The sequence below is a fragment of the Hesperophylax consimilis genome, chromosome 29 (assembly GCF_061612785.1).
Source record: "Hesperophylax consimilis isolate HC1 chromosome 29, BYU_Hcon_1.0, whole genome shotgun sequence".
Taxonomy (NCBI): Eukaryota; Metazoa; Arthropoda; class Insecta; order Trichoptera; family Limnephilidae; genus Hesperophylax; species Hesperophylax consimilis.
Window position 1 is genome coordinate 13336469 of NC_142864.1, and position 27251 is coordinate 13363719.

Genomic DNA, 27251 nt, shown 5'->3' on the forward strand with positions numbered 1-27251 from the left:
AAGTACAGAGAGAAAAATTAGTATTGAAAATTTATTAAGAATCTCTTCAAATTATTAGTTATCCGGTTACAACGTGATTGCCGGCCGTTTCTTGAAAAACTGAAAAAATATCGGAACACTTATCATTTGCCATGACAATATATAATGACGAAATGCGAAAATATAAGGATTTTTATGATCACGTGTTCCGACATCATGATAATACATTCATGTTTTACTAAAAGTTTTTCAAGAAACCTATTAATTCTTATGTTAAGAGCCTGCAATCCCATTATAACCGGAATACTAATAATTTGAAGTGATTCTTAATAAATTCACTTGATCGTGTCATGTCTTCTTCAGGCGTCCCCAACTTTCTCTTTCATTTACTTTCCCGACATGTTTTGTTTCATAGTGCTTTCACAAAAATGAAGTATTGAATTTGAAGATTTAGGATGCACAGTTTACACCCGCGCTGTGCAAGCGGGTTCCCCACAGAGCATCGGACCATCACATATTATATGATTATATCTCCTTTTACCGTCCATTCGCTCTATACCTCCAAACCATCTTATCGTTGATTTCAGAATATTTTGATTTCATTACGATACCATAAGATAGATATATTGCATTTTTTTACTCACCTATCATTTACATCTATTAATATAACAATAAATCTCGTACGAATAGGTACATATTTCGTAAAATTATTCAAATTGCTCCAAAGTATTTGTACTTTGAGTAGGCCCAAAGTACAATAAGTGATTTCTTCGAAAATCTTAGAATTAAATAATCATGTTTGCTATTAAAATCAATGATCGTTTATGTACATTTATTAACTGTACACAGGGGGCCCGAGATCGATAATTTTCTTCGCGGTCTGTGTCACGTTTGAGGATGCTGTGGAGGTTCTTTTGAGGAGACGAAGGAATGAACATGAATCTTAAAGGGACTTATAGGAGGGAAGAAAGTTGTTCTACAGCCGAGCTATTGAACTAAAAACGAATCGTAGAAACGACCTGTTCTCAAGCACATGACTATACACCGGTGCCGAAGGGATCAATGACACTAGTAGGGGCATCTTCCATTGAAATACCGGTAGAATAATGATTTCATGCATACCTTGTGCTCTGAAGATTACAATCCCTTTGTTAAGGCCTCGTATATAGTAAGCGTTCAAAGATGGTTTGAAAGGGAAATATGGATATACAAATGTTAGAGCGAGCGCGCTAATATATAAAAAAACGATAATAATTAAGAGAAAATAAGGAAAATATTTAATAAAACACGCCTCGTTTTAAATAGAGCGAAAACATCTCGACAAATTCTTTACTTGCATTTAAAGACACACTGTGATTTATTTCTTGCCTACCTATAACATATTAAATAACGGAACAAAAATTTTTCTATCGAGGGAATTTCAAATAATTAACGTTTCGGCATAAAAAAGGATAGGTATTATCTTAAAAAATAACTTATATTTTTTTAGAAGCTAAAAACTTAAAGAGTTAAAAGAGACTTGCTATAAATACTTACATCAATAACATATACATACAATACTTATACCTACCTAGTACTTTTAAATTAGAATGCTACCCAAGCAGCATCATATGTTTAATTGGATATTTTATTTTATTCTATTTCTTCTCTTTGTTATTCATATTTATACAAAATATGTTAGTAGGCTTAGGCACCAGTTAAAAGTACATAATACCTATTATTTCATTATTATTTTAATACTATACTTATCAAAATGTTAATACTCATCCTAATTTGACTGTCCTAAAACGGGAATCCTCCTAGTTGGGCAGTCAAAACATTTCTTAAATAATGTATAATCTTTTACTAAACAACAACAAAAAAAAATGCAGAAACTGGGAATGCGGGGCCTAAAATATGGTAATCTATCGGTTTTGCAGTCAATGGTTTTGTGTCTCCAGACTAGAGGTGGCTCCCAAACCTTATACTTGTGATTTTTACAGGTTTAGCAGTAACAAGGAGTTTCCAAAAGAGCTCTTGGCAGCAGTTCCAAAAAATCTACCTAAAAATTAACGACTTAGTCACTGATCATAATTTAAAAAATACAAAAGGTTCTGTAATTCGCACATGTATTTTTAATGTGAGTAAGATTTGCTATTTTAAGACGCATTATTACAAAAATGCACTTCGAACTCAAGAATATGTAATCTGCAGATTACAAATTATACGTTAATGTCTACGATATGTTATGATTTTTCCCTGTTTTACACAGGTAAAGAAAACTGATTTGAATTTCAAATTTATTAAAATTATTACCGTCGCGTGAAGAAATATATCCACGAATACTTTTAACTGTGATTGTTTGGATTGCGAACTCCGATTAACTTAATAGTTTCAATGATGAGCTACGGAGCATTAAGCATTAGGTATTAGCATAGAATAAAGATTAACATAAGCAGTGCCTTGTAGGCGTGTTTCGTCATCCAAATATTTGCCTAATCTAGGCATAAATTTCCAATACAATACTCTGTTTATGAAATAAAAATAAAAAGAGATCTATGATGTCAGGTGAGTGTAAGTGAGGCAGTCGGCTGGGATATTGGGCAAAAATGGAACATTTGTTTCCATTCAAATTTGACCGGAAGGCATTTTTACTCGGAGAAAATTTATTGCTAATTTACTGAAAATTTCTTCAGATCAAAGGAAATCTGGTATAAAACGGGATTGCAGGCCGTTTCTTTAAAAGTTTTATTAAATTACTTATATATCGGAACATGAGTTCATGGAAATTCATTTGTCGTGATAATAATATACGTATAATGACGAAATGCAAAAATATTTGGACTTGATTAAAAGTGTATCAGAAAATACGTTAATTCATTCGTTAAGGCCTGCAATCCCGATTTTAACCGGATTACCAGTAATTTGAGTAGATTCTTAATAAATTATAATACTTAATTATTCTCCTTGTTGTTTTTCATCTCTATTCTATGGTTATATGGTAAATGTTTATCAAATTTAAAAAAAATGTTTTTACGCATTTTTGTGCGTAGGTAGATTCTACTAATTATTTATGTAATAGTGATCTAAATTTACCAAAAAATACTTTTTATTAGTCCCAGAAAGAGGTCGTGCGTGCGTCATCGACGAAAATCGTCCTTCTCGCATGCCTTGCATTAAAAATGAAAAAGACAGTAGATACAAGAAAGAAGACGTTAAGTGCAACCTCTCTCTGGGACTACTAAACTCATATTAATACCACACAAGAATCCCAACTGTCTGAAGCCAGTGAAACTAAAGAAGCTGAAGGTAGTGAGTACCTGGCTATTCAGATTTGGTCACGGCCAAAGCCATTTCAAGCAACGTTTAAATTCTGAATGGTGGTCTTACACCAGGGCAATACTGAGAGTATCTTCCACTGTGGTACGTGCCGCAAGTATAGGTACTATATATCATTTTAAATGAGTAAATTGTGAAATACCACAAATTAATCAAACAAAATTTACTTGCGCGCGCCAGTACTTGAACCCGCGACCACGTAGGCCATCGAAAATTGATTCTAATTAAGATTTTTCTTTTGTTCCAGGTATGCAAACCTCGTAAACACCATTAAAACTCTACTTATATCCTTCCAAGCACTTATGCAGGAAAACAGGTAAGATATTAATTGATTCATTAAATTCGTACAGAAATGAATAATGTCGAGAGATTTCAGTGGAATTGGGATCCTTGAGGAGTATTTGCGCAATGTGGTACTTACCTAAGATCTTAAAATATTGTTAAGTTAAGAACCTAGGTTATTTGATTGATTGTCATTTTGAAATTTTGACTTTTGAACGGTCCTTGCGCTTAGCTCTTGAGCAAATTGTGATATGCTGACAAGTACAACAACATAACCGTTATTCTTAGCGGCAAATTACAATTATTGATCAAAAGCTCTCAACAGTCTGGGAAACGGTGTCGGGGTTTGTTACACTACAACCTGAGTTTGTACATGATAAACGGATGTACGAAGAAAGACATGTCTTAAGAACTTAGCCACGAATGGTATTAGATGGAAGAGGAAATCGGTGACGTCTCAGGAAAAAATTACACCGTCAAGTGAAGTTAACTTTATTATTGTAGACGACTCATATTTCATAACAATAGAGGAGTATTGATTTGAGATATTCATGGCCAAAAGTATTATAGTGATTTAGTTTGTACATCTGCCCTGATTATGGAAACGGCAATGCTGTCCGAAAAGTGTGCTAAAGAAGGAGGTAGCGCAACACAGCATAATAACCCAAAAATAAATCACTGTAATACAGGATTATTGTTTTTTTTTTTAAGAAAGACAAACATTCCCGGTACAAATAACCTGACAATATTTGAAAATCTCCTACTACCACCACAGTAAGCTAAAAATGTTGCTTGTGTTATGATGGAGGACTTAGCAAGCCGAGGAATCGAACACACTGGATGAGACCCAAACGCGATGTCAACTCAGCCACCGACCGGTCATTGATTGATTTTAAACGAAGCAAGGAATGTATGCAAGGATAAAGATCCATCATATCTGCGTACAATTAATAGTAATGGTTAGGTTAGATAATACTAATTATGTTACAACGATAAAATGTTTAACTCCCAGAGCTTTTTTGATAGGTATTGTTCCAGACTGACACGGACTCAATAAAAGTGATGCTATCTCATTTTATATTATAATAAGATATACGATTTAAACAGTGTTAGAGAGAGAACATACCGCTTTGTTCTTGCATTTAAAAGTTTACTGTGAACGCTCCTGAAAAAATTTAAATAATTCAAACGAAACACTATCTTTGTCTAATTAAAAACGTTTTTTTTTAGTTTCTTGTAAAAGGTAAGAACAATTATTACACAAAAAACATCGGTAAGCGACTTTATGTATGTTTGCATTAAAAATAAAATAAGATTTATTTCATATATCGATTGGTAATACGATTATAATAATAATAATATATTGATGATTTTTATAGCGCCGTTTTTGTGCAAAATCACCTAAAGGGCGCTGTACAAGTATAAAACACATTTCTACTATGATCTATGTTATTACCAACTATATATGATATGTTTAATTTAAGGGTATGACAGCTCTTTCATCTCCTTTCAAAAACAGTATTTAATTTTGAAATACGGTGAAAAACGGCGAATATATTTGCAATTAAATGTCGAACGGGAATTTTATTGATTTTCTTGAGGCCCAAGAGGTTTTGACTAAATATTTTTTTTAATTTATTTATTTCATCAAAAAATTACAGAATATATAATATATCATTAGTAAGTTGTATAATTATATGTCAGTTAGAAACAATGAAATTCTTGAAAGAATAATAATACAGCAGTTTCTAATATAAGAAAAAAGGAGATATGAATGTAAGTGTGTTATATAATAGTAGAGTGATAATTGGGTAGTTACGTTAAAAAGAAAACATTTTTATTATAATTAGTTTTTTTTAGTACTATTTATGTTTTTAAATAAAAGAAATATATTTTTAAATAATTTTTTTTTTTTTTAAATATTGAAATGGCATAATATACTATATTTTAGGTTGTGCATAACCTGCCTCACTAGGCGAACCTGTATTGAGGCAGAATTTTTAGTTAATTATTTCTCCATTTTGTCTTTGGTTTGCTTATAAATGTTTAATATGGGTTTCCATACAGCAATCCATTTTTTAGGTTACATTATTGTTTACATGTTGAAAATACAAATACAGCAAGTTTAAGCACAATACATGCTATAATAAATTACAGTGACAAGGCATTTGGTTAGGTTTCATTATTGTTTGCATTTACACAATACAAATACAGTAAGTTTTAGCACCGTACAATAACTGTCAATGACAAGGCGTTTGGGTGAGGGCACCAGTACAGACTCGATCATTTAAATCCAAATTTTAACATTTTAACAGTCTTTCTGTGTTTGACTCACTTTAATATTTTCTGGGATCATGTTGAATATTTTTGTGGCAAAGTATCTAAAGCTACGTTGACCAAAAGTGGAAGAAAGTGCTGGAACTTGCAATATGTATTTGTTCGAATTACGCGTAAATCTTAAGTTAGTTTTTTTTCGTAAATAAATATGTATATTTTTAAATTCGATATTAGATGTACGATTATTTCAAATATTTTCATATATCGAACTTAGAACTTGGTCAGATAAGTTTGGCGTCTACCACTTATATTGGGGTGGATAAATGAATATCCATTATAAAATTATACGTTCGACTTGTTTATATCATTCAATGGTTGAATGTCCCCCAACGAAGAAGCTATTGTGTAGATCGACTAGCACTGGATAAGCAGGTTTCTCCCCTCTTTGAATGATTAGTCTGCCTTCAGTCCGTCTGCGAATATTTACAAGAAAAAAATATGTTTTGGTTTTCAAGAGGTTATTTTTTGTGAATAATTTCTTAATATAAGTAGGTACTAAACGATTTGTTAGTAATTGAATTTAGACGCATTATTTTGCTTAGTGTTAATATAAATTTTAATTTTAAATTTAAATAATATAATTTTAAATAATATTTTAATTTTAAAGATCTTATTTTTCGTGCACTGTTATTGTCTTTTATTGTTGTCCTCTACTAAAATAGCACTGTTATTGTTAGATTTTATTCTCTGCTTTTATGTAAACCGTTTATTCTTTATTTCATATTATGTTATTAATTTTTTTTTAAAGGAACACAATAGGAAATTTTATTTTTAAGTTTATTATAGTTAAGCGCACTTGAAGTGAAACAACACAAAACTGCGCTATATAAATGCTATGTTATTATTATTATTATTCTTCATGTGGAAATGTTGTGTTTATTTATCTGCTATTTCAATGGAAGGTGCTCACGAGATGTGGCGTAATTTATCCCTTGTGTTTTGGAAATGCTTAAGTCTAATGCGTAATGCCACTCTGACAAGATTTTTTTAACATGATTTTGACAAAATAAGAACTGGTCGTTTTTACTCTATTAATTAACCTGCCAATTGTGTCTCTCCTTAAGCTTTAAAAAATAAGAAAAAGAAAGAAGAAGTTTGAAAGGAAGATAGTATGTAAAATATTTTTTTGTGTCTTGTTCTGTTTCATGTCTTGTTTAGACTTATTCGTATTATTTTCGTCTTCAATGATATATAACATTGATGGGTATAACTTTTAAAATTATTAAAAGAAAAGTTGTGCCAATAAAAGTTAATTCATTGTATTAGAGATGGATGAAGTATTTCGAGGAAGTCTTTGAAAGCGAAGTGAGTGACAGTGATTCTAGCGGCGAATCAGATATGAACGATGATGGACTGAATGTTACCGAAATTAGCATGGATGAGATAGAAAGATCAATTAAGTATATGAAGAATGGTAAGGCTGTCGGTTTCGACAATATTGCTGCTGAATATTTTAAAGGAGGTAGCCGTATAATTCTCACATGGTTGTGCAATCTTTTTAACCAATGTTTAAAGGAAGGTTACACGCCTTTAGATTGGAGAAGAGCAGTGATCATGCCATTATACAAAGGTAAAGGGTCACGTATGGAATGTGGGAATCATAGGGCTATTAGCCTGCTAAGTTCAGTTGGCAAGCTGTATGGTAGAATTTTGATTGAAAGGGTAAGAAAGGAAACAAAGGATAAAATATGGGATGTGCAAGGTGCTTTTATGAGTGGAAGGGGGTGCATGGACCAGGGGCTCTATTCCTGAATCGAGGGCGCTCGTAATCGCCGTCGAAAGTACGTACGTTGGTCGTCGTTGCTATTCCCGAAATTGGTCGAAGGTACATACTTTGACACCAAACGTCAAAAGTCATTCCACACAACATCTACTGGGTACAACCAGTAGAAACAGGGCAGCGAGTGGTAGGTTGTTGGCGTTTCTTTGGAATTGGCTGTCAAAATCTAGTCTAGCTGTCAATTTTTGTTTTACCGCGCGGATTCCGCAAATGTAAAAGTGGGTGAAAATTTCCCACTTACTAAGTCTTTATCGGAGCTTACAAGCTCAATTAAGAGTTGCTTTTGGCAATCTCCCGCATCCATTTCTGTTTTGAATAACGAATAAGTTGTCTGTTTGACAGTCACACCATAGAAATCCCAAAAACATCAGGAACATAGACAATATTCACAGGGGTGCCAATATAATCATCTCTTCTACCAACTTCGACCGTTCGACGCTCAAGAATACGTAAAATTGAAACATTCGAAAAAGTTAGTCGCGACGACTAGTAGTTTTTCACTCGAAGACGGCGCATACGAAAACGATTGATCGTTTAACTCCAGAATCGCAGGCCAGATCTTCTCATTGCGTATGCTCACCGAGAAGTTTCTGGCAAAAAACCAGAAACTTTTCTGTGCCTTTGTAGATCTACAAAAAGCATACGACCGAGTCGACAGGAAAAAGCTATGGAAGGTGTTGTCCAAGTATGGAGTGAATGCGAATCTGACTCAGGCAATTGCGTCTCTATATGAGGGAAGCGTTGCATGTGTTAGGGTGAACGGTGGTTTTACGGAGTGGTTTGATATCACAAAAGGTGTTAAACAAGGCTGCGTAATGTCACCGTGGTTATTCAATCTATACATGGATAATTGTATGCAAGAATTGAAAGATGTGGGATTGGGCGCGAATTTGAGTAATCTGAAAGTATGTTGCCTGTTGTATGCTGATGATGCGGTGCTGATTGCTAATAGTATGGATGATCTACAGTCTCTCGTGTCTAGGATGAACGAAGTATGCGTGAAGAATGAGTTAATGATGAATGTAAGTAAGTCTAAAGTAATGGTGTTTGAAAGAGAAAGTACGAAAACAGTGTGTAATATAGCTGTGAATGAGGAATACTTGGAGCAGGTGGATGAATTTGTGTATTTAGGAAGCATGTTTACGAGTGATGGGAAGGCTGACAGAGATATTGAAAGAAGAGTAAATGCAGGTAACTCCATTAATGGAGGACTGAACGCAGTTGGCGCTAACAAAAAATTGTCCAAAGAAGCGAAGTTAGCAGTCCACAATGGAGTGCTGGTACCTACCCTGATGTATGGAAGTGAGGCATGGAACTGGCAAAGAAAGGATGAAAGTAGATTGAATGCTGTTGAAATGAGATCCCTGAGGCGTATGTGTGGTAAAACCATGTATGATCGTGTGAGGAATGTGGATATCCGCAAAGAGTGCAAGGCTGATGTAAGCATAATGAGTAAGATCAAGAAAGGGACGCTTAGATGGTTTGGGCATGTAGAGCGAATGAGCGAAGAAAGGAGTGTAAGGAGAATATACGATGCAAATGTGAATGGTAGCAGAAGTCGGGGGCGCCCGAGGAAGACATGGCACGACCAAGTGAATCAGATACTTGAGTCGGGCCATGTCAAGAGTCAGAACAATAGAAGAGTATGTATGAGACGATGTATGAATGTGAATGAGGCAAGGAGTGTGTGCCAAGACAGAGTTGTTTGGCGGTCCGTCCTCTCTGCCTACCCCTGCGGGGAAACGGCGTGATGGTTAGTTAGTTAGTTAGTTTTATTATTAAAGTACACATAAAGAAACAAATTTAAAAATCATCATCATTTAGAAAGCATCCATTGCCAATTTTAGTGGTAATAGAACTAAATATACCGCACAGAGTTTTGGCGGCCGGGCGGAAGGGTCCGACGAGTCACGAGGCTGGCCGAATGAAGCGTAGTTTCTAGTAGTTCGTAGTAGTTCGAGTCAATATCAATGAGTTTAAGTGTCGATCCGTTTCCGTGGAAGAGCGTCCTCCCGTCTTACCACGCTTGCTACGTAAATATAAGATACGACCTGCTGTAAGATTCTGTTTCACCCCCCTCCCCGAGGAGCATCAAAAGATGTTTCACATAAAAAAAAACAGTTCTCAAAATCCGTATTTAAAAAAATGGGGGAAATTAAGGGGTAGACTAACTAACCTAAAACCAACCCTTATTCTAAAATATGTACAAGAAATAACACAACCCTGTCCCTAGATGATTTGACAATAGACGGAGAATGAAGCACAAATCATTAATCCATTATTTAGTACCTACCCGTGTTGTACCTGTGGTGGCAATTTTTTTATACATTTTTTCCTCAAGCAAAAAAGTCTGCGTTCGAACTACAAAAGCACTGTCTGCGTTTTTTCAATCAAATTAAATGGGTCACTACTTGTGTGATGTTATTTTTTTTTTATTTATTATGGCATGTGTAACCGATAATAAAATGAAGAATTTAGCATGTTTTGAAGAGTGCTATTTCACATCTCGTTTGCATAACATATGTGGATATATACCATAAAATTAAATCACTATTATTTTATAAGGTTATTTGGTTTGCTGGCACGATCATGTCGAACGGGTAAAATGTAAGGAATTGATTCAGTGCTCAAAATGGATAAGTATGCCACCCGGAGCTATAACTTCCTGACTATATAGTGTTAGTGCAGTTTAGGAAATTATATAGAGTTGACATGATTCACAAACTGGAGCAGGGTTCCAGTTTGCATCAGGGTCCGTTTCGGTTCAACTTAAGGATAAGGTATTATATATATTATACATTTTAATTTTAAGGTTAAGGACAATTCTTCCTTAAATAAAACTGTAATCGCTCCTCTGGTCTCGAAATTTATCCCCGTAATAAACGGAGTCCTTAGTATGTACCGAGTCGATAAATGTCTCTGATTATAGAAATTAGTTTTTCTAGGAGATACTTCCTTGTTTTATACAAGAACCGGAGTCACGTTCCGGTTTGCTCCGGACCAATACAAGCACTGCGTGGATATTAATACAAGAGGATCTTGAAAATTAATATACGACGAATTAATTTGCAAGAGAATTCACAAAGGAATTAATAACTCTGTTTCCTATTAGGTTTAAAAAGAATAAATGATAGTTAAATAAATTTTTAAAGCATGATTTTAGGAATCCCGGATTTTTTTAATTACAGTGTCATTTTGTGTCAAAATTGGAACTGATCTGTCAAGAATTCAGACAAGCGATAAATCTGTAACATTTATCAGAAAAATATTTGAAATGTGTTTTTCTTATAATAGCTCACACAGGAAGCCCTGAGGAAAAAAAAACCCTCAGGGCATATGACATCTTTGGGGATGCTGTGTGGAGGGTATTTTAGGAAAAGTAAGGCGATAAAATTCTGGGAAGGAATGGGTATGACCGGACGTATGAATCTATCCCTCCCACTGCGGTGAACAGTAATGAGTCGAGAGAGTCCGGCTGGAGAGGTCAAAAGGTGTCCCTCAACCAGTCTCTCCAGATCCGACCCGCCACACAGTAGGTGGACAAACCACACCCCATGAACCCGGTCACCCCTGATAAGTCACCAAACGTAGCGAACCACTTGTGGTGACCTTTGTCAGGGCTGTTGGTTATCCAATAAATGGTTACCGGGGTGGCGGTACCCATAAAATAAAAATGTGTATTTTTTGTTTAAATTTCTTGGGATTTATGTTGTCAAGCAAAGCCAGATTTCGTGATATGCATGTTTATTATAACGCTGGAATGACCAAGTTAAGTTAACCTTGAAAGCTATTTCGACTTTTTAAAGTTACGTGACCGGTGTTTTGTTAAAAATAGAATGTAAAAATGTGCATGGGTATGTAAGAAGTGAATCTCGCCTTTAATATTAGCGTCCAGAGTAAAAAGTATGGCTCATTGATTTATCTATTGCCATTATGGCTTACAGCTTCGAAGCCAAGTTGAATTTCATTCAAGGTCATCTAAGAATATTATATAATATCAATCTAAACACATGGTGATATTTATGATCGTAGAATTTTTACAAGGATAACTACCTGTTTATTTTTCAATTTAAAGCACAGCCTCCGTGGTCGAGTGGTAAAGCTTTCGACTAGCAAGCCGAAGGTCGCGGGTTCAAATCCCGGCGTGCGCAAGTAAATTTGTGTTATTTCACAATTTATTCACTAAAAATAATGTATAGTACAATATGTACTTGTAGCACGAAGGTACTCTCAGTATCGCTCTGATGTATGACCACCATTCAGATTAGAAGCATTGCTTGAAATGGCTTTACCCGTGTCTGGTAACCAGATTTAAATAGCCAACTCCCCCCATCTTCCTCTTCACCATCTCCTTTCCTTCGCAGGAACAGTTGGGGCAGTTGTACCGTGTTCACATTTATATTTGAAATTTTCTGTTTATCTTATTGAATTATCTGCGAACTGAAAAAAAAGTTTAGCTGTAAGTTTGCTGAGCGACAAAGCTGCGCATATTTTATGTTGCCAGAGCTCACCGTTCTGCTTCGGAAATAAAGATATGTTGTGTCTTGTACAAACATTATCTAATAAAGTATTTTTTTATGTATGTACTTGCATAAAAACAGCGCACTTTGGGGTGATTTTTCACAAGAACGGCGCTATATAAATCAGCCAAATATTATTATCATTACTATTAACTAAAATGTAATATTTTAGTTTTTCTTGTGTGAATAATTAATAATGAAAATATTTTTTTCGATTAAAGATGATTTATCGAATTGAAATTTAAATTTCATAACGCCAGATCTCATTGTTCAAACCTTTTTGAAGTTGTAATGGTTTAACAAGTAGGTACACCTTCAATGACGATACTAATATGTATATTCTAAGCTCTACAGCCCGAGGAAGACATGGTACGATCAAGTGAATCAGATTCTTGAGTCGGGCTATGTGAATGAGGTAAGGAGTATGTGCCAAGAGTTGTTTGAAGGTCCGTCTTCTCTGCCTGCCCCTGCGGGGAAACGGCGTTATCGTTAGTTAATTATTTACTTAGCTCTACAGCTAACTATTTTAAGAACTGTGCGCAAATTTCCTGATGACACACTCTCCGTTCTAGAGCTTTTTGCCTGGATACACCAAGTTAGTTGTTTCCTTGATATAATGTCGTGAATAGTATCTATTGGAGATCATTTGTATTTGCTTAGAAGTTTATGTTAAGTACAGGAAGTGAGTGATAAGGCAAAGAATATAGTGATAATGTGAGTCAAATTATTGCAGAATACTAGCTTTTTACTGCGTCAAGCGTCGTCGCAATAAAAGTCTCGCAAAAAAATGTCGAAAAATGCACGCCACGGCCGGTAGCAGCAAAATAATTACATAATAAAAATAAATCAAATTCGTACCCACAAGTCTACAACACCGGCTTGTGCTTTGGGTCCGAAGAAAAAAAAATACCAACACAAACACATAAAAAAACGCGCGAACACCACTTCAAATCTGCCGTAATAATTAAAAAAAGGCAACACAAACTCCCCAACACATAAACAAAATACAGCACACATTTAAATTTGATGAATACAACATACAACACACATGTACATATAATGAATAAAAAAAATCGTAGTGTCTATGAATCTGCGCATACCATCATAAAATTACTGCGAAAAAAATCCTTGTTCCAAGCAACACTTGTCTATTTAGGTATATAAAATTTAGAAAAAGTAAGAGAAAAAATCGTGTCCCTGACGGGAGCGAATGAGAAGCTAGATTCGTCTTTATTCTATCTACGAGAGTGGGGGTCCGTGGTCCGTACCAACACAGGTAGAACTGAGATCTCGTGCGTATAGGCGGGGTTTTTTTTAAAAGTATTGGTGTTTAATTTTTGTATGGGCCACCAAGTTTTTCTAGTCAGTCTCGTTTTTGCCGCTCAGAGCGGTTGACATGTAGCTAAAGCGGTACCGCGCGCTTTTTTATACGTTTTTTTCTGTATTTTTCGGTTCGGCTTTTACCTCCGGGGATATACACCCCTCCTAACAGCGGACAGTGTGTGCATCGTCCACGTGACCAATAACGGACACAGCATTATTTCCGTGTGTTTTTTTTGTGCAATTTTTTTTTGATATTTATCTATTTGGGTGTAATTTTTTTCTTGCTATTTTATATTGTTATTCCGGCCTTTTTTATGTGCGTGTTGTAATATTGTGTTACGTTATCTTTAATTATTGTTTATTTAAGTAAGTAGGTACTTATTTATTTATTTATTTGCATACATTATACGTCCCTCATTATTGTAATGTAATTATTTATGATGCTCAAATGAAGTTAAAAATAATTTATTTTATTATACAGCTTACAACTGGTTTATGTTATTGTTGTGTGTTTCAAATCACATCAAATAACATAATAATTAATATTTATCAAACTTTTATAGGTAGATAACAAATATTTAATTAATTTAAGCATTTTTAAACATGGTACCCTTTTAAACCGTGTATCAATTCGTAATTACACATTAGGGACTGTACGTTTATAAACAATGTTAATTTTTAGGTAGGTAAGTACCTAGTACCTACATAAATTTAATTTACTACTTTGATCAGTGATTTTGACTGTCTATAAAACCTATTTTTTTATCTTTACATTTTACCGGCTTCGACCCACAATTTCTATGTAGGTACAAACGTTCTACCAATCGGCAAAATATTTGTTTATCCTTATTTAAATTATGTAACATAATTATAAGGTTAAAAAACAATTAATTTTATCAATAATAATTTAATTAGTGAATCATATGACCTTGTGATAAAAAATATCACCTTAATATCATATCGTAATTATGTGTTAATATTATTATTACTATTAAAATGATTTTATAAAATTATTTTTCTTTGATAAATTTTATTCAAATTATATATTTTTTCTTATCATTTGATAATGTTACAAGTGTCTAACTATTTAAATTTAACCTAATTTATTTAATCGTGTTATCGTTTTTTACACGTGTTAGCTATGAATGAGAAAACAAATAAAAAATAGACATTTTGTCATGCTGAAAAAAACTTTTACAAAAATGCTACTTGAATTAAATTGAGTCTTGAGTAGATATTTCGCCAAAATGGCGCCATTAATATTATTATGTTACTTTCAATTGTATTATTAGTAAATGTTACCTAAATCTAAGCATCTATTTTATGCAGTAGATATTATATAGAATATTAGAAATAGTTTTTCAGTATGGTTATAATATTACAAATTTTTAAAAGGCTGTAATAAAATTAATCAGTATTTCAAAAATCAATCGATTATTGATTATTTTTTATGATTTTTTTAGGTTTATCTAGACATTGTTTTACTGTAGATTAGTTTCGTTCGTATTTTGAATTTTTTAAACCATAGACAAAATCTCTGCAATGCGGTACCTACCCACAAAAATAAATACAAAGTCAGACGACATGGCAACTGCCTAAAATATTGGAAGATAAAACAAGGAACGTCCTTGAAATTCAAATCTCGTCAATAATATCTGGTTATAGATAATATATATTTATATAAATACATTTATAAGTATTTAAATTGCTGTCTAACAAACCATTTATGTTATTTCGTCAACTATTACGCTGTTTCTCTGTAGGGGTAGACAGAGAGGACGGACCGCCAAACAACTCGATATTGGCACACACTCCTTGCCTCATTCACATTCATACATCGTATAATATATCATCTTTTTTAATTTTATTTCGTTTTCATACAACACGTGTGACATACGTACGATCTTTCTATGGGTATACTCCACCTACATAGCCTTCATTAATAATTATAATTTGACTCTTGAATCAAGCATTTGGTTCACTTGATCGTGCCATGTCTTCCTCGGGTGTCTCCGACTTCTACCATTCACATGCGCGTCATACATTCTCCTTACACTCCTCTCTTCAGTCATGCTCTCTACATTGTACTGTATATTATATGCCTGTAAGTAAATAAAATAACAACATATGTTCATTTGTAGAAATGTATTAAAAGCCATCTAATCCTCCCTTTCTTAATCTTACACATTTCAAACCTTGCATTCTCTGCGAATTTTTACATGGTTACACACATACGACTCAGGGATCTCATTTCGACAACATTCAGTCTACGTTCATCCTTCGTCTGTCAGTTACAAGCCGCACAACCTGTATACATCAGGGTTGGTATCAGAACTCAATTGTGAACTGCTTTCTTCGCTTCTTTGGACATTTTTTTTGTGCCAATAAATTATTAAATTACCTAAATTACTATTCAAAGGGCCTATCCTATAGTAGGTTGGATAACATCAGGGCGATCTACGTCTTCCAAATATATTTCTAATCAAATAAATCGTAGATTCATGATTGTTGGGTAGGTACTATGTATACCTACACGGATAATATTAATTATTTAATATCACAGCTAACTGCGAACTTTAAACTTTAGACGCATAAAATTCAATCAAATTACTTCAATGTCAAACTCACAGTTACCGGGGAAGAAAATTTAAAAAAGCTTCCTAATTTTATACTTTATCGAACGGTTCGTTCTAAATTCGTTGTTTGAATTTCAAATAATGAAAAGACACTATATGCGCACGCATCTATGTTTTTCTTCAATGGAAAGAATCATATTATATGATATTATACAGTAATTGATTTTTATTTTGTTCATTGAGGTTTAATAAAAATACAAAAAAAAAAAAAAAAATATTTTTCAACTTAAATTTTTTTTAAATGAAGCAGATCCATTTTTCTAAAGCAGCCAAAATTCTATATCACTAAGCACTTACGTCATTACATAGCTTCTTCTGTTTTTTTTTAATTTTTAAGCCAACGCAACTATTTTCAGTTCACAAAGTCACTTCTGTAGTGACCAAACTAACCGCTAAAACATGAGACATTGTGAGTTCCAAAATATTTTCAATTGTTAATAATATAATTTTTCAACATTATATATTCACTCGGGCGAAACCGGACAGAAACTGATCGCAAAAGATCGACATAATTAACTCTACCGTAGTTTACTTCGCAGATTTTCGCGGATGCTGCAAAAAATTAAATTAAGAATTAAGTTTATCTTTCTTCGGTTCCTGCTTCGACTACCTGCATAGTTTAGTATGTCGAGCAGAAATTTATTGTTTAAATTTGTATTCGAAATCGTACTTTATTCACCAGGCGAAACTTTGATGAAATTCTTCGTCTTTGAAAATATCTACATTTCTAAGAAATATATATTTTTTTTTGCATCAAAAATGTTGGTTGTTTTGGTAGCTGAATGGTCAGGTAACCGCCTGGCATCTTGTTTACACGGAATCGAACTTTAATCGCCTTGAATGGCATCGTGCTCCAAATTCTAAGAGTTGTTTTTTTATTGATTTTTTTTTCTATTGCATGCTTTTTACCAATTTATTACTGAGAGCTACGCTGGAACTTTATCTATTGTTGAAATACCTACAGGGTGTTTCAAAAAATATTGTCGTGAAAAAAAACAACATTTATTTTTATAAGTATCTGCATATTGAAATATCTTACCATTTTGTTCATAAAGTTTATAAATTACTAATTAATTATAACTTGTACACTATATTTTCTCTTACTTAATGTGGCTCCTGCAATTCATCTTAAATCTTCTAAATTGTCTCCGGCATCGCATTATATTGCTTCATCCCTTTGTAGGTATAGTCAAATATTTTGGGTATTCGCTTTGTCCTTTTTAAGTAGCCTGATTTCATTGCACGTCCTTGTGTTACGTCTTAAAGTCCTTGTTGTTAATAATTTTATTTTGAAAAGTATTTTGGTAGCAGGTTATTTATTATTTTATGTGTAAATATCATCGCGTTCAGGATTAGCCAGTTGAGTTCCTTTAACATACTTAGGCACCCACTGTATTTAATAAGACTTTTAAGTATTCTTTCTTTTCAAAAAAATCGATCTTAATAATGTTATTATATTTTAGTTTTTATTATTGTGACACCTGTTTCGGCGTTGAAGGCCATTATCAAATATGTTAAAAAATTATATAAGTAGGTACTTAAGCATCCTTACGGTGATATTTCACAAAAATGGCGCTGTTTAAATTATGTTGGTTAAGGCGATGCACTACGTTGTGTAGTATTTTCAATTGAGCCGCTATCAATAACAACCCTTACGTAGATGGCGATAAGGTTTAAATTCCCGCTCAACACCATCCGCCAGTTTTGATTCATGCAAGAAAAAAACATGGCCAAAAAGTGCCTTTTATTTTATTTTGTGGATGTTCAGGCATAATTTTTTTTTTTTCGATCAATTTATAAATAACTTAATTTTCCACATTATACAATAAAATCATAGCCGAAATTGGTTCGTAAGTAGGAGATTTTGAACTTTAACGTAGTTTTCATAGGCCTTGTACATTATTTTTTTCTGGTCTTATAAAAAGATTTATCTAAAAAATACTCGATTATTTCAAAGGCCAAGATGTATTCTACTCGCAGTATTTAATTAAAGCATCTGAAACATTTCTAGGCGACCAGATTTTCAAACCAAAAACACATGATTTTGCATGACTACGTTATGGCATCGCCTTGAGTATTATTATCATTATTACGAATATTTCATATGAGCAAGTTTTGTAACGAATTCTTATGTCAGGCTCCGTAGTAAGCTTTCAAAAAGAAGAAGAAGATGGTTTGAAAGGGAGATATGTAAATACGAATGTTAGAGGGAGCGCGCTAATATGAAGAAAAAAACGATTCTAATAAAATAGTGCAAAATTCTCACGACAAATAATTAAGTTGCATTTAGATACTCTGTGTTTTTTTTCATGCCTATGACATGTTAAATAAAAAAATGTGTGCTTAATAATTTTCGGAGCTTACTTTGCGATTTTTTTCTATCGAGGGAATTTCACATAATTAACATTTCGGCATAACAAGTGTATAGATATTATTTTCAAAAACAACATTTATTTTTTTTTAAGTTAAAAACTTAAAGTATTCAAGAGAAATGTGTTTAAAGCATTTTAAATAATTTAATAAAAATAATATTATAGCGTTTCGTAACGCCCTTTGACGGCAGCAAGTGTTTGTTCGATCCGTAACCAATGCCGATAGCATAGACCGAAATGAATAACTATAAAAAGTGCCACAATTTTGGGTAAACCGTGCCATACAAGTCTAGTCTGTACTGTACCTAATCATGACATCGAAATACGTGCACCTTCAAATACAGTGTTTTTTAAACTTTAAACCATAGCTGTCACAATTTTAAAACGATTTTTACTGTAATATAAACTCATTTATTTCATTAACCCTTTCAGACCGTGTGTTAATTTGAAAATACATTGTTTCAAGATTTTATTTGTGAAACCGCAAAATTATTATTTATTTATTTTCTGTACGGGCAGATAATATACAGGGCCATACATAAAACATTAAAGCATAGCTTTTACAATTTCAAAATGATTTTTACTGTAAATTAAACTCATTTATTCAATTAACCCTTTCAGACCGTGTGTTAATTTGAAAATACATTGTTTCAAGATTTTATTTGTGAAACCGCAAAATTATTATTTATTTATTTTCTGTACGGGCAGATAATATACAGGGCCATACATAAAACATTAAAGCATAGCTTTTACAATTTCAAAATGATTTTTACTGTAAATTAAACTCATTTATTCAATTAACCCTTTCAGACCGTGTGTCAAATTGAAAATACATGGATTCAAGAATTTTTAAATATATTTTTGTGGAACTGCACAATTATTATTTATTTATAATCTGTACGATATAAAATACAGGGCATTACTTACATCACCTGAAATTAACACTGTTGTTTATTAAAAAAGTTAAACTTAGTACCTAACTACCTATAATTATTTATTACCTTTAAAATAGGTACCTACTTATATTATTTGTTTAAATGCCGCGTTTTTTAGTATAAACCATTTTAAACAAGAAAAAAATTACACCCATTGTGAACCCAATTACATTCTTTTATATATTATTATATATAGAGTACTAATGAAAATTTTTATTTCAGATATGTAATTAGAATTAAAGTACAAAAGAAAAGTAATATTTTGTATTATTTTTACACGTAATGAAAAAAAGTGATAGCATGATGAACAATAAGTGAACATAAAAAATGGAGATTTAATAAGTGTGAAAAAAGAATATTATTAGATAAGTGATTTAAAAAAAAAGGACATTGAACTTTTTTTACTGCTAGAAGGTGGTTTTGTGAATTGCAAAGACTAATCTCAAGGAAGAAAGTGTGTTGTGATAAATTTATAATTGTTTTTTTTTTTATGATTACATTAAGACTGATTTGTTACCAGAAGAAAGAAATGAATAATTAATGCAAAAATAAGAATTCTACTTTATCGTACTCAACAATTTGCTCAATAAAAATTCTCAGCAAGATATTTTTGTTACCTCGAAGAAATAGATCAAAACCGCCTTACAAATATATATAACTGAATTATATTATAAAATTCTTTTGATACACATTATTAAAACATAGATAGAAAGGATGAAATTGTAATATTGGGAAAGAGTCGTAGCAAGAAGCAGAAGGCTAGAACTGAAATATTAGAATAATTAATTAATTACGCTCAATTATTTGAAGGAGAAGTGATTCTCTTGTGATCAGAATTCAATTGCAACGATTTTGTTTAATTAGTTCGTAATTGTTTAATGAAAAAATTGTTATATTTCGAAATGGAGGGTAGAACCATCGAATATCGCCCGGATGGGGGTGGATTGGATTATCATAACTCACCCCTAATGGCTGAAATACCTGTGGGAGATAACTACACGCATATCCACAGGTCGATTGAACACCTTAGATCGATGGGTGGTGGTATGTTAGACGCACATCGAGGTTTGGGTGTAACAGATTTGAGAAGATATGACCTACACCATCAACAAGAATCTAACCACCATGACAGAGATAATAAATCTGGTACTGTGTTGAGGATCGTGAATGATTATAAGGGATCCATCCATGATCTGAGGAACCAGGAGAATGGAGACAATATGAGCCACAGGAACCAGGAAGATGTGAGCCAAGCCAGTATGAAGGGGTACAGCGCGCCGTCCACGCCCCTGTCGGAGAACGGGCAAAATATGCAGGATGAAAAGGTTCGTGTCTTAGCTAAAATGTTTTATTATTTATCACGGAATACAGGGTATTCCTAGATATTCTTGTATTCGTGATTTATTAGTGCTGGAGTTGTGAGATTTTAATTGTGTTATTTTTTCGATGTTTTTTCTCGAAGATTCTCGTCTCCTTCAGGGATGCTGTGTGGGGGGTATTATCAACGAAATGCTTGGAATTCTTCCGCTAAAAGATCGTTGTAACAACTCTTTCATTTACATATTGTTTCCTTTATAAGAAAGAAATACCATAATCTAGCTATCAGCGGGTTTACATTTAAATCGATGTAATACACGACTTTAGACAAAACACATTGCTTCGCTATTTTATCGAGACGACAATCGTCTAATCGTTATGTTTTATAGAAATATCAAATATTCAAATTTCTACCTTTCAACACGGATGCTTTGCCGTTATATATTGTATTTAAATAAATTGCTACGAGTATTTTAAATTCAAGATAATCTTTCGAAACAAATGCCACCATGTAGGAACACAAGAAAAAGAATCACTATTGATGTCTCAATAATTCAATACCAAATTGAATAAGATATCATATTTCTCACATTTTTTTAAATAATTAATTATCTTTAATGTCTCATTCAGCGGTGTCGCCAAAACATGTAAAATATTATCAAAAAACATAACTGTCATGTATTCACATAGTTCTCCATACAGTTGTATGATTTTTTTTATACCAAATGACATGACACAATAACTTGTCAAAAGGCGTTGGGCATACGACCAAATTAACATTTTATCATTTGGCAAATCAAAATAAGATAAGATGCTCTTTTTAAATTTATTGATATTCAAATAAAGGTTTTTTTAACATGCCAACACATGGGCGACTTGACACAAGACATTGACTAAACGTTTTATGAATTTTAAAAATAAAATCAATAACCATTGATAGTTTTATAAATACAATATGTTTATCGCAGACTAGTAGCTAGTAACTCCTTAATTTTCTTCATGAACGATTGAAAATTACTATTCATAACCCCGTACTAAGCGTTCAAAAGAAGAAGAAGATGGTTTAGAAGGGAAATATGAAAATACGAATGTTAGAGACAGCGTGCTCATGTTTAGAAAAAAAACAAATAAAATTAAGCGAGAATTGTGAAAATATTCCATGAAACACGATTCGTTTAAATGCCTAAGTTGCATTTAAAGATACTCCGTGAATTTTTTCATATTTATAAAAGTGTTGCTTTCTATCGATGGAATTTCATATATTTCTTTGATATATTCCGTTTCTGCTCTACAAAAGTACCGATATTATCTTAAAAAACAACACGTATATTTTTAGCAACTTAAAAATTTAATATATTTTGTAAATCGGTAGAAATTCGGAATGCTGGTCAATAAATTTATATTTCAAAGCTCCAGAGTTTACTTTCTAAGTGACGCAGTGGCTGAACAGAATTGCGCTTATCTTGAATTTTAGTCTGAAAAGGCCGTACAAATTAACCAGTAACCAGTACCAGATTTTTTTCTATGTAGTTAAGATTTACCAACGACAAATATTTTTGATAAATTTATTATTTAAAAAAAGTTAGTATGAAAGTCAAAGATAAATCATATTTTTCCTTTTCAACTCCTTAGAAAGATACATGACAATATGAACAAGTTAAAAACTTTTTTATGTTGTCAACACTGTCAGCCTCAAGTATAAAACATTTTATTTGATTGCTCAATCGAACAATTTACATTTATCGTACACAAAAAGTGACGTTTTTTATGATTAAAGATGTGTAAAAAACGTTATAATCACCCTGTTTTTCTCTCAATCTTTCATTATCGATTGCTTTCTCGAAGTTTTACATCTATAGAGTTGGATGGTAACAACTTAATTCTGAATTGAATATAACAAAAAAATGTCCACACAGTGTTAGTCAGGTATGGATATTTATTAGGAGTTATTAATAAATAGGCGTTAATAATAATAACATAAAACATGACGAGAAGAAAAAATAACACCGTGTTCGGAATTGGTCATAAAATTCAAAATGTCAGGTAATAAGCACCTGATAGAGAATTTAATATGACATTGTGATAGGTTATTATTTGTTAATGTTAATTTATTATCACTTAGCATTTTAACTACAATTAACACGTGACAATGTGGAGTTATTTTATACCCTTTTGTAGTTTTGTCGTAAACATGTTAAGTATTTAAATTGGTCTACCAAATACTTGATCACAATGGAAGGATATTTTTATTGGCTTGTTGCATGAAATTACTTTATCTGTGCTCGGCGTGGCCGGTAATAATGTTCCTTGTGAAAATGTTCCCTTTAAAAATGTTCCTAGTTAAAATGTTCCCTGCAAAAATGTTCCATGTTAATAATCGTACAGTCGGTTGGGTTAGATTATGACATGCTAAGTCTGCTGACTGAATACGAATATATCAATATAATGACACTTTACCTATTTCTAATTAGGAACATTTTGGCAACAAACATTTTTCTTGGGAACATTTTGACCGGGTACATTTTGACCGGGAACATTTTAACCGAGGACATTTTTACTGGGAACATTTTCACTGGGAACATTTTAACCGGGGACATTTTTACTGGGAATATTTTGACCGGGGATATATTTACTGGGAATATTTTCACAGGGAACATTTTTATTGGCAACATTTTAACAGGGGACATTTTGACAGGGAACATTTTAAATATGAAAATTATTTCCTAGAACCCTATGCTTGGTGACCATATACTTCCCAACCTTTCTCTTCCTCGTCGCAATCCATTCTCGACATCTTTCAGCCTACAAATACATATATCAATTGAATCAAAATAAAAAGTTCGTTAGTTCTGCTTTTGACCACCTTCAAAGTAATAATGTCTAGCTGTATAATATTATCTAGAATAAACTATCGCATATAGCATATAACCTTTTGGAATATTAGTCGAAATTGAAAATAACGAATGGTTTTCTATTTTTGACATAACTTGGTTAAATGAATATGCTTTACGATTTGTGTATTTTGATTACTACACAGTAATGTGGCAAATAGGTATAATGCTTTTAAAAAAACAATCAATTGAATAAAAGTAAAAAAAGTTCTTAGTATTTTTTTTAAAAATTAGCTTGTTAAAAAAGCACAAGAATTCTAGCTATGAAATGGACAACAAAAGGTAGGTACCAACTTTTACTAAACTCATTGTAAAGAGAACGACTTGTTCTCATACTGCCGATATCGACTATTGTGATCGTTTTTAGCTCACGTCTGCTGAGTTTGTCACCGGCACTTTCGTGTAGTTGATCCGTGTTGCTAATTCTTCCGAGCAGACTCCATTTTAATACACGTAAAACTCTCAGCATTCTTCCATTTCGTCCACAATACTAGAGATGGCAATAACTGCAGAGTCACGCAGAATATTAAAATATTTTGGGGCAAGTTCGGCAATGTATTATCGACCACCACGATCTTCTAATCTCCGCGTTAATTCGACTTTTATAAAATTATGCGTAACGATTTCAATAAATGTCTCAAATTCAAAACTTTTTAATATACTTATGTGATTATTTTAAATGTTCATCTTAATGTCTTGATTAGGAGAAAAGCGTTTACTTTAAGTAATAACTATCGATAAATTAAACATGTTACCACAAGACTAAATAAAACTATCCCATGTGGTGATGGCTCACATACAAAGATATTCCAGGGGCGTGCGACAGCAATTTTTGGGAAACTACTATTAAATTTTCTTAAATATATAAAAAAACAATTCTGCGAATTGTATGAAGCTTGTGATAGATATTTCTGAAGCCGCTTTTACACACATTCAGGGCATTACTTCGGAAAGGGTGAGTCGAGATGCAGAGCCCTTCGACTCGGTGTATTCAGTTTGTGCGGTTAAAAATTGTGGTCTGTAGGCACTTTTTAATGTTAATACAAAAGATTTAAACAAATAGATGTAAAAAACAATCAGTTTTACTTTGAGAATTTGTTCTTAAAATTTCATCTCGCTATTATAATAAATACATACTACCTTATGTTCTGGCAAGTTAATTGTTAATATATGTTTCTTATTTCAATTGACTGCTAGGTATACAAAAATATTTGTTAAATTAAGTTTCCTTGGGTTTTTGTTTAAAAGACTTTACTAAGCATTTGAAAGACTATCTAGTAAAATTCAAGATAAAAACATCGGCTTTAAGTGAATTTAAATATAAAATAAAACCATCAATAGTACTTGCACGTCACTGGCAAGCAATAAAGTACATTATTTAGTGTCAATGAGTGTTTTTATAAACATTTATAGGCCCATGAGCATAATGTTGATGTATGAACAACTTTACTTGCCATCACACATTAATCTGACAACAACTAATAGTTATTGGTCGTTTATTTTGGTTACCGGCGTTTTATTTAACATAGACATCGGTAATTTCCATAGAGAGTTGACAATTCTGTTAAACTCTGTTTTTTTGGTTACGGTGCGTATCAAACGACGTATGCCCACATTTAAGGTAGATTAACATGCTAAGTGGTCGTAAGTAATCAATAACAAAGTTTAGAGAGATTGTCTTGTTTGAAATTTACCGAAGCATCTTGTAGATGTGCTACTGTAGTCAATAACTTAGAAGGGTAGAATTTTTGAAACATTAACTCATAATAGGTTCTGAGGTTTCCTTCAAGGTCCCCTCTTGGGACCACTCTAATAATGATGTTCGAGGGATCTTGTAAAGGGGACGAAGGAGTTAAGCATAATAAATACGCATGATGTAGGAAAAAAGAATTGTCTGTTTGCTTTTTTTCTCTCTTTTACTACGTTAGATTTTAAGTTCATTACCCTGAAGATGCTTATACTAAGCGAAGATTCTATAATTTGATTTAAATGAAGCCTAAGTGAAAAATCAAATTTTTGATCTGACTTACATTTGGAATTTGTAGATATAAACACCACTGTGACTTGGTGATATATCTACCAAAGTAACTTAAATTTTTTCACACAATATTGGTCTTACAATGTCTGTACAATTATTAGAAAATAACTTATTAACAACTTGGGATCAAAGATCACAATCCTTTAAACTCTCAATAAATTTTTTTAAAAATATGTGAAATCATAGAACATAAATGTCTAAACCTAAAAAAAGGAATTAGAAAGTCTAGAAAAGACAATTTTATAATATTGAGGAAAAAACGCGGAAATAACTAACATCTTTTAAGAAAAAAGCGGCCATAAGGCGTTTATTTTATGGTCCTCAAATTAAACCCTAATTTGGTAATCAAAATGCTTGTTGACAAATTTGGAATTACCTATATCAAACGCGTGATCAGTACATGATAAAATGTGCTCATAAAAAGTCCTTTTTTGTCACGTTTTTTCCTTCAAGGGTTCATAGTTTGAACACTCTAAAATACCCAAGTATTTTTTGTCCGTAAAACCCGTAAAAAAGAACGTTTTAAAAAATAACTTCTATTGGCGGTCAGGTTTAAAATTGTAATTTTATTTATTGCCCACACATAGTACCTATTTACAATTATTAATATGTTTCAATGTAATTAAGTTCTTCTTCATGTAAATTTTTATTGAAGTTTTTTGTTGATGTACATATTTTCTTTCTAGCTCTATTCGTGTTATGAAATACAAAAAAATAAACAAATTAGTTATTGATTTAACGTCGGCGGGGCGGCTACCGGGCTATAAAATAGATTTAATGAGATTACATATGTTAAGAATTAAGTAGAGGTACTTACATACTTAAGTAGGGTTCATTCATAAGAACCTGCCCTCTTAACTAAGTTGTAGTTTTATCATTGATGTTTTTTGGGGCATTAATTCGATAAGACCTTTTCGATAGGGTAATGCCGACAAAATAAGGTGAATGAATGTTGATGAAGCAAATGATACAACTGTACAGCGATTTTTCACAAAAATGGAGCAATAAATATATATTATAATCATTATTATACATACCTAACTCGGATAACTCTAAGTTCCGAATCTCCTGAAAAAAATTGATATTACAAATGGAAAAATAGGGGTTTATGCTTGATTTATTATTACTAGTGGCTACAAACTGGTTTCGCCTTCAACACATTTCTGAAAGTTTCTTTTAATGACAACTCAGGGCAGTGACAAATCAACACACTTTTTAAAGTGATAAAAACTCAACAAAAGTGATGAACTATCAACCTAACCTAACATAACCTATTATCTACCCAACTTACTTTCGTGACTTTTCACTTACAGAATTATGTTGATTTTTCACTGGCTGAGTTGTCCGGATATCGAACATTTTACTAACTAACTAACTAACTAACCATCACGCCGTTTCCCCGCAGGGGTAGGCAGAGAGGACGGACCGCCAAACAACTCGGTCTTGGCACACACTCCTTGCCTCATTCACATTCATACATCGTCTCATACATACTCTTCTATTGTTCTGACTCTTGACATGGC

General features: G+C 32.7%; 1 protein-coding gene across 4 annotated transcripts in view; it reads left to right on the top strand.

Moving 5' to 3' along the window:
• The window catches only part of LOC149409891 (zinc finger protein rotund-like), a 504757-nt gene that overhangs the window by 412946 nt on the left and 64560 nt on the right, over positions 1–27251 (top strand). For 2 of the 4 annotated variants that reach the window (XM_089649176.1, XM_089649179.1), the window contains exons 1-2: positions 13600–13761; positions 19705–20807. The exons of 1 other annotated variant lie outside the window; for it this stretch is intronic. In XM_089649176.1, the coding sequence (XP_089505302.1) occupies positions 20361–20807 (447 nt within the window). In that variant the 5' untranslated portion in view covers positions 13600–13761; positions 19705–20360. Of the gene's footprint in view, positions 1–13599; positions 13762–19704; positions 20808–27251 lie in introns of those variants that run through there. One more of the 4 variants, XM_089649177.1, reaches the window with a different exon arrangement.